At 46.5% G+C, this 12,412-nt stretch overlaps 1 protein-coding gene across 2 annotated transcripts in view; it reads left to right on the top strand.

Annotated features, from left to right (window-relative positions):
- Nucleotides 1–12,412, top strand: part of SH3PXD2B (SH3 and PX domains 2B) — a 121,734-nt gene that overhangs the window by 95,237 nt on the left and 14,085 nt on the right. For both annotated transcript variants that reach the window (XM_048861800.2, XM_048861799.2), the window contains exons 6-7: nucleotides 1,323–1,348; nucleotides 10,659–10,793. In XM_048861800.2, coding sequence (XP_048717757.2) covers nucleotides 1,323–1,348; nucleotides 10,659–10,793 — 161 coding nt within the window. The remainder of the gene's footprint in view (nucleotides 1–1,322; nucleotides 1,349–10,658; nucleotides 10,794–12,412) is intronic.

The following is a 12,412-nucleotide window of genomic DNA, read 5'->3' as shown; positions in this document are numbered from 1 at the left end:
AATGATCTGGATCGTTTGGTTAACTGGGCACAAGCAAGCAATAAGTATTTTAATATGGCTAAATGTAAATGTATACATCTAGGATCAAGGAATGTAGGCCATAATTACAGGATGGGGGGCTTTGTTGGGAAGCAATGATTCTGAAAAAGGTTTGGGGGCTCATGCTGGATAATCAACTGAACCTCTGCTCCCAATGCAATATTGTGGCCAAAAGGGCTAATGCCTTTCTTGGATACGTAAATGGAAGAATCTCATGTAGGAGTGGAGAGGTTATTTTACCCCTGCATTTGGATCTGTGTGACCGCTGCTGGAATACTGTGCCTACTTATTGCCCCCCCCCCCTCCATTTAAGTAGGATGTTTATAAATTGGAGACAGTTCAGATAAGAGCCACATGAATGATTAAAGGATTAGAAAACCTGCCTTATGGTGATAGGCTCAAGGAACTCAATCTATTTAGTTTAAGAAAGAGATTGTTAAGGGCGATTGGATTATGATCTATAAGTACCTACACTGGGAACAAATATTTAATAATGGGTTCTTCAGTCTAGCAGAGAAAGGTATAACATGATCCAATGGCTGGAAGTTGAAGTTAGTTAAATTCAGACTAGAAATAAGGTGTACCTTTTTAACAGTGAGAATAATTAACTATTAGAATAACTTGCCAAGGGTTGTGGTGGATTCCATGTCACTGGCAATTTTTAAATCATGATTGGATGTTTTTGTAAAAGATCTGCTCTAGGAGTTATTTGGGGGAAGTTCTATGGCCTGTCTTACACAGGACGACAGACTATGATTACAATGGTTCTTTCTGCCCTGAGAATCTGTGAGTCTCCAGATGTCTTCACAGTAGTGTTTCATGTTCAGCAGAAGCTTATGTTTGTGTTAAAATCACATTGGATTACTGCTAGCGTACAAGCTGGGCCCCCTCTGCTGGAAATGTCTTGGTCAAACCAACACTAGTTCCTGTCCTGTTTCTCCAAGCCACCATGTCAGAACTTTGGTTCCCAGGCCAGGCAGCTAGGGAGGGCAAGTGGGGAACCTTTCAAGAACTGAACTTCACTGTGTAAAAAGGCTCCTGTAAAGGAATGCACATCAGTGGGAGAAACAGCTGTTTGAAAGGCTGATCATGCTGGGCGTCCTCCATCGGACAAGCAGCTGGTCACATGGTGAGTCAGTGGCAAAGCAAGGGATAGAACCCGGGGTCCTGTCTCAAGGCCTCTGCTCTAACCACTAAACCACACTGATATGTGTTATCTCAAAGTTAGATGGCTCACTGTATCCCCTTTCTTTGCTGATCTTCCCCTTTTCTCTTCTTTTCAGGGAACCCAATGGAAAGAAGAAGTCTGGTAAGGACAATTTTTTCTTCTTTAATTTCAGCATCTCCTTCCTTTTGTCTTGCTGCCATTGTAACCTGTCCACGCACTACAAGTTTTGGAGGGTGGGGGGAAGAGTCCATAACATCAGCTTGTACACATCCATTGATCAGCTGCAGCACCAATAAGTGGTGGGAGAGAGGTTGGCGGTCATCATCTTAGAAGCTCCATCTGGAGTCACAGAAGTGGAGCAAGCCTCTCTGCTTGGATCTTTCCCTTCCTCTGCTCCGTAACTTGGTTACTGCTTCACCCCAGATGCTGGTGGGCGAGATTGGGCAAGGGATGAGTGTGAACAGAAGGCTCATTTCCCGGCAGCCCATCCATGTGTTTCACGGCAAACCATTGTGAGCTCCAATTCTAGGCTCTTCTCTGCCTCCTGTATGGTGTCTCTGCAGGTATATAGGGGCCTCCAAATATAATGGACTTCCCCTGCCCTTCTAGAGTGTACTACATATAAGGGGCAGAGGGAATCCTCTGGTGACATGGGGACAGTGGAACAACCCTCTTCCATTACCCCTTGCAGACCTCAGCATAGAGATGTGCTGGGGCAGTTAGGAGGGCAGACGGAGCATAGCTGGAGTGTATTGCTCTCCACTTCTTCAGGGCTACAGGATTGTTTGTTGTTGATCTAACATTTCCACCATCACCTTCACCTCCATGTTTATTTCCCCTTTCCTCATGCTTTCTTTCTCCACCATTTTGTTCCTTCATTAGGGTTTATCCAGAGAACGGCTTCTTTCCTTCAGAGAGGTAGTAACAGCCACTCCCCGCTTGGGCTTTGCTCTTGCTTTGCCTTTCTGCTGGGCGACACCGGCTGTTTCTGTGTGGGGAAATCAGGGGCCCCTTGCAAGAAGCTATCTCACACCCCACAGCTCTGTTTTGTTGCTGGTTGACTTGAGGGATTGATGAGGGGCTGGGAAAAGAACATCCACTGGGTTTTGTGACTGTCCACTCGGGATGAAAAGGCCCATACAAGAGTCTTCTGTTGAGCCCTGACTACTAGATCTGAGTAGCTCAGTACAGTCTGTGCAGATTGGAGGGACTATCCTAAAGGTCTTCAGGCAGAGGGCAGAAGCTTTGTTTTGGGCTGGAAATGTGGAGCTGCAGGTGTCAGTCAATCCCTGCTCCTGGAGAATTGGCCTGGGTGTGTGATATATTGGATGTGTTGACAGAGCTGTGTACACACACCCAAAGTCTTAGCTCCATCTTCTGTGTTCTCTTTGGCTCTGAAGGGCATCCCTCCAACACAAGACTTCACGGTGTCTTTCTCATCAGGTACCTACCATTGATTCTGGGCTTTGGTGCTGATATCTATTATTCCTTTATCCTTCTTTTCTGTCTCTTGGTACATCTATAGCTTGTGCCTTTTTGGAAAGTTCCCACCATCAGTTGGTCTGAACAAAGCTTCTGGAGGACTATTAAGAACTTTCCAGTCAAATATTGCCCTACCACGTGATGGCAGAGAGAACAATGGCCCCCTGAGAAGACAGGGTTTTCTTTGTTCTTGGGGCACATCGTGCCCTTGGTGTTATCTGGTGTATTGCCGAGTAGGATTTTAGCTATATAGCAGAGCACTGTTGGATGGTGGTTCCTCTTTTCTCTGGCTCTCACTGCCACTAGGTGCAGCTCTCTAAACCGGACCCTATGGCATGGCTTATACAACTCTCAGGTGCCAACTGCAGGAGCCTTCCACTGCTCTTTAGTGTCAGGCCGCGGCTGAGTCTCCTGTGGCAAAACAATGGGACAAGAGCAAAGTCTGCACGGAGATTAGATGCGGAAAGCATAAGGTTGTGGTGTAAGCTTAGGTGGTCCTTTGAGTGGTAGGTGAGAGAGCACAGAACGTGCCCCAGTGGTGTTGGGGACAAGTGTAGGCTGAAACTGTGGTTTCTCTTTTTCTTTTGCTAAAGCTGGTGAGCCTCTCAGTCTCATGAAATCCTTTTGTAGGACTGAGTGAGAGCAGCTGGCAGCTAAATGCGGGAGGGGAGGGTATTTGTATGCAGTGTGGAATCAATATATTGTTATTTCACCTCAACCCACCTGGACGGGGCAGAGGGAACCTTATGGTCTTGGGTAGCTTTGATCGAGAGAGTGTGCTAAAAATAGCAGCATAGCCATGGTGGTAATGGGCTAGCTGCCAAGTACAATCCGGTCCAGAGGACTCAGGTGGCTAGCCTGAGCCACCACCCACACTGCCATGTCTACGCTGCTAATTTTAGCACACTTGCTCACTCAAAGCTAGGGTGTGTACATCGACCCAAGCTGGAAATTATACCTCCAGTTGTTTTGTAGACACGCCCTTAGTCCCACGGACCCAGTGAGAGTTGAGGACGATATCTGGAGTTGGGGCTGGGGGTGCAGGGAGTGTTTCTGTGGTTGAATATTCCCTGAGGGCAGAGTCACAGCAGCCACCTTAGAGTCCATGTCTGTCCGAGCTGCCAAAGGCTTTTCAGTTAGCTGCATTAGCAGATTTGCTCCACCTGCTGCTGCAAACCCACCAGCAGGCCAGGTTTATAGGCAATGCCATTATGGTGAAAGGATTAGAGAGGCAGTGGTCTTATAGTCATCATTAACCTCTTGAATGATACTTGCTGTGCACCTGGAGGGGAAGCTACTGGTTGTTTGCTGTGGCACCTGCTGGATCACAGCCAAACTCTGCTACAGTAGGAGAACTCTGACTGCACCCATGCGGACAGAATTCCACTCTCATTCTGAAGGCCTGAGGGCTCTTAGGTAATGTACTGTAACAAGCAGGGGAAAGATGCTTGTGTAAATGTAACTTTAAGGCCTGGGGATGCCTCAGGGCAAGATTCTTTTCAGAGACGATAGTTGATACCTTACATCTTCTAGCAGGGGATGGGCCCTTCCCTTTTCTCTCTTTAAGAGATCATTATTTTAAAGATCTTTGCTCCTCAGGTCCATTAGCTCTTGCTGCTTATCCCTTTCCTATGCTGAGCCTGACTCCACATACAGCAAGAAACAAAAGTGTTGCTTTAATGCACATTGTCCCTAAGGAACTAACAACAAGCTGCTGGTAACAAATTCTCAGGGATAGAATTGTTTTCCAATTGCGTATTTCTCTGAGGATAGTCAAGAGGTGTCAGCTGCCCTTTAAGGTAACATTAAGAAGAACAATCACTCCAGGGCCAGTGGCAGGAACAATCCATGTTTATAAACTGGATTTTCGTGGATATAAACAAATGTGCTGTTAAATGGCCATGGGTAATGTGCTAAATCCCCTTAACCCTATTTGGTGAAGAATGAAAGGAGTGAGTTGCTCAATTCCCATTAAAAGTCAATGAGAGTTGGGCACTGTACATTATAGCCCCTTTGAAAATCTGTTCGATGGCCTGTGTGCTTCTGGAGGTCAGGCTAGATGCTGGGGGGCACAGGAGGACTCCGAAGTCTGATTTTGTCCCTAATTTGTTTGTGTTTAAACTGTTTTACAAACCCTCCCCCCCCACACACACACTATTTTTTTAAAGCTTCCAATAGAAAATATTAAAGTAAATACACATTCACCTCTAAGGTGTGTACAACACACACACTGCGGCAGTGGGCTAGTGCTTGAGAATCCAAAAGTGAAAATGACATATATATATAACACACACACGTGTGCGCATGCAGAAACACGGTGGAACTCATCTACCAGATTCTCAAAGGTCTAGTAACATAGATAAGGACATTTGGATGTTGGTTTTATTTTTAAATTATACTTAACCTGGTCATGTCTCTTTAATTGTACTACGTGTTATTGTATTACAATACTGCCTAGAGATCCCAACCAAGATCAGGACATCATTGTGCTAGGCGCTGTACAAACAGAGGAAGAGACAGTCCCTACCTGAAGAGCTTCCATCTCAATAGGCAAGACAGACAAAGGGCGGCAGAAGGGAAGAACAAGCCAAGCCCTGGAATGTCCACAGTGGAGACCTTTCAAGTCTATTGATAAATGGCAATTCCATATGATTTTTTTTTTAATCATTTCCAGCCCTGAGGAAGTCGCTGAACAAATAAGAGAGGCAGCAAGGAGGGGCTTGCACTTCAGCATGTTCTCTGCACAAGAGCAGAAAAAAATCATCACTGCAATAACCATGACATTCATAGATATTTAAAGTAAGAAGGGACCTCTGTTACCATCTAGTCTAACCTGCATAACACAGGCCAGAAAACCAGTGGAACAGATGAAATAACAGTTGCACAAAGTCAAGCCAAAGGTTTTTTGCAGGGGAGCAGGCGAAAGTGTTTAGCAAAAATGCCTATTTTCCCTTTTTTGTTTCCTGTTTCCATTTGGAGATGGAAGTGTCAAAACACCATGAGATAGGTTCTGTTCTCTGTTATGACATCTCAGGGCCAAAATGGGAATGGGTTGGAAATCTCTCTAGCACAGTGGTTTTCAAACTGTGGGTTGCAACCCAGTACTGGGTCGTGGAATGTAAGGCACTGGGTTGCCACAGCTGTGGTCAGCATCGCCAACCAGTCTGTTAAAAGTTCTGTCGGTGGTGCTGCCCGGCTAAGACAGGCTAGTCCCTACCTGTTCTGACACCGCACTGCACCCCGGAAGTGGCCAACAGCAGGTCTGGCTCCTAAGTGGGGGGACCATCGTGCTCTGCACGCCACCCCGAGCCCTGGCTTCACACTCCAGCCAGTGGGAGCTGGGAGGGTGGTGGGGGGAGGGGCAGTGCCTGCGGGCGAGAGCTGCATGGAGCCACTTGCGCACCTCTGCCTAGGAGCTGGACCTGCTGCTGGCTGCTTCTGGAGCGCAGCGTGGTCCACAGTGCCAGGACAGGCAGGAAGCCTGCCTCTGCACCCTGGCTGCGCAGCTGACCGGGAGCCATCCGAGGTAACCCCGCGCCCCAATACCCTGCCCCAGCCCTGAGCCTGCCCCCAAACCCGGAGCCCATTCCTACACACCAAATCCCTCATCCCTGGCCCCACCCCAGAGTGTACACCCCGAGCTCAGAGAGCCCTGACTCTCTGCCCCAGCCGTGAGCCCCTCCTGCATCCCAAACCCCTCGTCCCCAGATCCATTGGGTCGTGGGTATCAACAATTTTCTTCAGCCGAGTCAACAGAAAAAAGTTTGAAAACCACTGCTCTAGCAAGCCTGTTCTCATGAAACTTCCAGCCTGTGCTGGCAGGCTTCAGTGCTTTGGGTAAGTGTCCAAACGTCCAGCTGAACTGAACCGCCACTGCTTTTGAAGTTGATTTGTCACTCTTACAGTAAATGGTGCTGTGTCTGGTTATTGGTGGCCTGTCACTGGAGTGAACCTACCCATTTAGCAGTCCCTAGGCTGTGAGCACCTGATCCAAAGACTGATCCAAAGACTTCACTGAGCTCTAGATCAGGGCCTGTTGACCCAGTGAGCACCCCCTTATTGGACCACATGCTTGTGGCAGTAGGTGCACTGGAGGCTGTTCATGCAGCACTTGGAAGGTCTCTTCATTCCTTGTTACAATTATTTGGCCCACAGTTCTTTTTCATAGAACTTACCTTAAACTTTCTCCCCAGGCACACACCTCTGGGTACTGCTCCCCCATCTTAAACCATAGATCTGCTGCACGGTTATTTCTGAGACCCAACCTTAGCCATTTTATTGTTAACTCAACATTGTATTTTTGTGGTTGTGGATAATTATCCCAAGAGAAGGAGCTTCTGGAATTAACTCCTACCTCTTCCGCCAGTAGCTGTTTACTGCTTTCTGTTGCTGGTTTAATAGGTGTGGTGCAGGTGCCAGAATTGCCTGTTGAAGCTGCAAATAGCCCCAGAACAACGGATGTAATTATGTCTGGGGAAGCAGTGTTCTTCCCTCTCCTGTGTGTCGGTCCTCATTGGCTGAGTAAATCCTCTGTTCGGTTTAAAGCAGAAACCCTTCAAAGGAGCAGTCAGAGCAGGAGAGGACATGGGTCCAGAACTCAAAGCACACTCAGTTTACTTTGGAGGGTTATTTTTAACTCACCCTGGCAACTGCCTCCCGTTTTTGACATGGAGGAAGCTCTAATTAACAGTAACTGAACCTCTGCACTGCACTGCTCACCTGGAACACTGCAGATAGCTGTTTAGAGTATGACACATGGAAAATTGCCCTTTGTGCCTTCGAATAGGACCGTCCTAAAAAATACATCTTCCATTTAAACTTCTGTTATAGCAGTGGCTTCCCAGAGCAGGCTTTACATGTTAAGAACCTGGTACTGAGGAGTTGCTTGCCTAGTGATCATAGCCTCCCAAAAATTTGGGATAGACTAGACTATCTCCACCTCCGCCCTCCAGCTTTGGCTATCGCAGGATTGTTCCCTACAGTATGTTCTCCCTGGAGGGTATTCTCCAGGCTGTTTATTGTGTTCAGTTTTAAACTTCTCAAGTGGTGGTTCTCCCATCACTTCCCTTGGGAGGTAATTCCAGACTAACTGGTCTTAGGAGTAGGATCCTTTTCCTGATATGCAGCCTGAATATTTTTGTGGCATTTCATCCCAATACTCTTAATCATGACCTTCACTTCTTACAGAATTCCTTTTCTTCATGGGGATACACACCCTGCTGAGATTTGCAGATGGTCATCCTATCTCCTTGTAATGTCATAGCCATTCTACTGAGGCAATGGGCGGCTAGGATTTATGCCTCTGGAAGGGTCTTTCATCTGAAACTTGAGGACAATAGCTGGAACATATGCAAAGCCCCTCAGCAAGCTCAATCTAAATTCTGTGACAAGACCCCTGCTTTTAGCAACACTCCAGCTATAGTAAACAACACTTAGGTGGCACAGTTCCATTTCCAGAGCAGTTGGAAAATATTAGTTAATCCCCACCACATCCCAGAGAGATAGGAAGTATTATCTTACAGGTGGGGAAGCTGAGACACAGAGAGGTTAAATGATTTGCCTGAGGCTGCAAAATGAGTCTCTGGCAGAACCAGGAGTAGCATTTGGGAGCTCCTCACTTGGCTCCTTTTTTTCAGTTCTCTCGACCACAGTGTCTCACTGGTTAGAACTGTCTCCACTCAGATAACACACAGGCAAACAGCTGTGCCATTTATGTGGGTGGGTAGAATTTTATGATATATAAGGACAAACTGAGTTAGTAGAATTCCATTTCCAAATGCAGCTGATTTGCACCAAACCCACGTTCCACAGAAGGAGTTGCACTGGTAATAAATACCAAGCAATGGCAGTGGATCTGTATCCAGAGCATTTTAATAAATGAAAAGTGTTTAAAAAATCAATATAGCCTTGCACGCTCTTGCCAATTCTAGTTACATTTTTTCCCCCACATGATGCATTCCAGCCTCCATCTGCTGGACAGACTCATTTCAGAGTAGCAGCCGTGTTAGTCTGTATTCGCAAAAAGAAAAGGAGTACTAGTGGCACCTTAGAGACTAACCAATTTATTTGAGCATAAGCTCAACGCATCTTAGTCTATACTGCCCCCTACAGGCTGAGAATATTCTGAGCAAGACCAAAACTTTTCTGCCTTTGTCTTTCTGCAGGGAGTGGGCATGGAGGATTTTGGTTTTAGTTCTTTTGGTTGTAACTTGTATTAATATTCCATTCTATAGCTGGCAGGACCCTCCTTACCATAGTGAGCATTGTGCTCTCTCTTTATCCTGTCTGTACTTGTCCCATGTCCAGCAGAGCAGGAAGATGCTTTGGAACATGAGCAAGCAGGCACGTGTTAAACTGCAAAGCCAGCTGAATTCTTGGGCTTTTTAAAAATCCCTGTTTGCTTAAGCTTCATCCTCCAGAAGTGCAAGCTCAGAGCTCCTGTAGTGCCAGATGTAGTTACCACAGGAAATAACTCCACATATTTTACTTTGGCCAAAGGCCATGAAGGTCAGTAGCAGAGACCCTGCCGCAGGGTGCAAGTTATACTGGCTAACAATGTTCAGGGCATTAGTAGGGCATAGTGCAAACTCTCCTGCAGGCCTTATGCTCTCTACACATTCTGGTCACATTTGGCTGCGTTTTCCCTGTCCTGCATGGAGAGTTGAAAGGCACTAAGCCTCAGGTTGATTTTCATTTGAACCACAGAAGTGCATGGTGTTTTACAAACATACAAGGCAACAGAGTCCCTCCCTGCCCATGAAGTTTCTGATGTAAAGGACCGATCCTGTAAGCCTTCAATGAGTGAGTCCTTTAGCAGCTATGTGCATAGATCAGGCCCTAAATGAGAACGCTACTCATGCATGACATCACAAGGGGGGGGCAATGGGAAAGGAGTTGGGTGGGAATGGGCAGAGTGAGACATAGAGGAGGGGAAATACTTTTCCCCCTTTCCTTTTCTCTGTCAGTGAGTTGCTTTCCTTGCATTGTCTTTGGTTATTTATGTGTATTTTAAATAAGAATATACTGCAGGCAGAGGGCAGAACTTGGCAGTGGGGGCTAGTGGTGAAAAGCAAACCAGGAGACTGAATCTGAGAAGGGATTTTAATGGGGAGAGACAAGAGACAGTCTCTGAAATATATAGGGTTAGGCAGTAAGGCAAAGGAAGGGGAGGGTCTGTTTTGTCCTGTGAATGCTCGTGAAGTTGCCATGTCCAAACCCCTAGGTCAAGACTTCTAAAAGTGAGTTGTGAGTTTGGGTAACCAACCCTGAGGCACTTCAGAGGGGCCTGATTTTCAGAGGGCAGATGCTCAGCACTTTCTGAAAATTCAGCCTTTTGAGGGATGTTTCAACTTGGCCCCCCAGAACCACTAGTCACTTTTGAAAATCTTGGCCTGTAAGTGTGCAGAAATAGACGGGAGCCCCTGATCAGAACAGCCTCTCTTGGGGTATTTTGGCATTTCTGCCTGGAACCAGGATAGGCAGCAGCAGTGAGAAAATAACCAGATTTTTAAGTTACTTTGTTCTCTTAAGCTTTGCCCAACTTCCAAAAAGCTTGGGTTGAGGTTCAGGGTGATTCTCAGTTCTTTGGAACCAGTTCTCCTGTCCATCACAAATCCATGCACTAGTTAAAGCCTTCCTTGGTTTTTCCTGCAATTACGTCAATACCAAAGGAGACCAGGCAGCTGTTTGCATCTATGGTGGTGGGAATGCTTGTGCATCTCTGGAGTGCAGGCAGGAGGTGGGGAGCAGGTTAAGAGGCCTCACCTGGCTGCACTGATCTCACCTGGCCACTCATTTTCTCCTCTTCTTCGCTCTGTTTGATTCACCTTCCTCACGCTGGGGTCCAAATGATGCCCTGCTCCTGTAGCTTCTTGCAGGCCAGCAGTAGCCATGGAGCAGGTTGGTGATATGTGTTGTCATGAGCCATGGTGACTGGGTGCACAGATTGTGTTTTGTTCCCCACATGTAGGCGGTGACTTGGCATCGGTAGATCCCATGGTCCTGGAGCAGTATGTGGTGGTGGCAGATTACCAGAAGCAGGAGAGCTCTGAGATCAGCTTATGCGTGGGTCAGGTGGTGGATATCATTGAGAAGAATGAATCAGGTAAGGAGAGCCCAAGTGTCTGTGGACCCAGACACGTGGCCTTAAAAAAATGGTTTCGAATCCACCTCATCCCTCAGAGCAGGGTCCCCAGCACAGTGGGTGATAGTCCTAGAGTGTCGTCATGGAAATAAAAATATCTTGAGCCAACTGGCCTCTGGACACCTCCAAGGGGTCTCCTAAGGCTGTCCTCTCAGCTTGCCCACGTCAGCAGTGACTGCTAGTGTTGCCATCTGAAGGCTGTTGGGGGCCTGTGTGAAATGGCTGTTCTTTGTGGACATGGTCAAGATATAGGCCCCTAAATTATGGGCCAGATTATCCACAGTGCTGAGCACCCAGCAGATTCAGTTGACCTCTGTTGGACTTGTGGGTGCTCAGCACATCTGAGATTTGAGCCACTTATTTAGGAGCCTAACTAGATTTAAGAGCCTAATTTTAGTCTCCTATTTCCAAATATCTTGGCCCATGTGTCCACATGACAAAAATCACCCCCAGAGTCGGTTCCCTTGTTGGTGACCTCTGCTGAAAAGGACAGGGGGTGGAATGGAGAGTGAAACGCTAGTGCAGCAAGGCACTTCAGCACAGGGGGAGCCCCTCTGAAGTTAACAGAACAACCCACATGCTTCAAGCGTAGCACATCCTTAATTACTTGGAAGGGACTATGTGAGTGCTTTAGGCCTAGTTTTGGGAATTTGTTCGAAAAGAGAATTAGCTTACAGATGTCATAGAAATTACTTCATGGATTTAACAAAGAAATCAGAAAATAGCTTTTGCTTTGAATTTTAACATTCTGGAAACACAAACACAAGAAGATTAATTGTATTAGCTCCTAATTTTTGAGAACCAGAAAGAGGACATTGCAGCAAAAGTTAAACTAATTATCAGAGTCAAATATATATGTATGTATCTCACACACACACACACACACACACACACGATTTCAGCCCTACTTTTCTGTTAGCAGATTGTACATGAGCAACTGCTGATTTTTCCCTTCAAATTTTCCTGTGAAATGTTTGGTCTTTAGATTATTCCCTCAACAAATGGCTTGTGTGTTTGATAATGGAGCGGGGTTGATTCGTTTTGATTGGACACGGTCATGGTCCTGTTTGTGACCTCTGGATAGTTAGGTTTCCAGTGAGAATACTCATGTTTGAGTTCTGAATTTGCTTTCCACAGATAGTCTTTAAAATTGGCTGTTTTCATGAATGCACAAGTGGTGGGAGCCAGTGGATTATTTTTTTTATTTTATTTGCAGCCAGATTCATTTATCTCTGCTAGTTAGACTGGGCTTGGATATTAAGCTGAGGGAAATTCAGAAAGAAAGCAAACAGTATAAAGAGGAAAAGTAAATTAGATGTTAAAATCCGTTCCATTTTAGCTGTTAGTGACACATGGGAGGGACTGTGGTCTTTTAAAGCCTGACCACTTTCTCTTCAAACTGTAAATTCCTGTAAGGTGGTTCGTGCTGCTCGTGCAGCCGTTTGCCCTGTTGCTGTGGATTCACCCAGGTGTAGACCCACCTTCCAGCCTGTTGCATACAGACCAGGCAAGGAGCATGGTTGAGCGGACTCCTGACTGGTTGGAGAGAACAGTTGTCAGCTGGTGGTTGTGGGAGCATG

Source organism: Caretta caretta, chromosome 8, assembly GCF_965140235.1.
Source record: "Caretta caretta isolate rCarCar2 chromosome 8, rCarCar1.hap1, whole genome shotgun sequence".
In the NCBI taxonomy this organism is placed as follows: domain Eukaryota; kingdom Metazoa; phylum Chordata; order Testudines; family Cheloniidae; genus Caretta; species Caretta caretta.
This window is presented reverse-complemented; position numbering and strand designations above follow the sequence as displayed.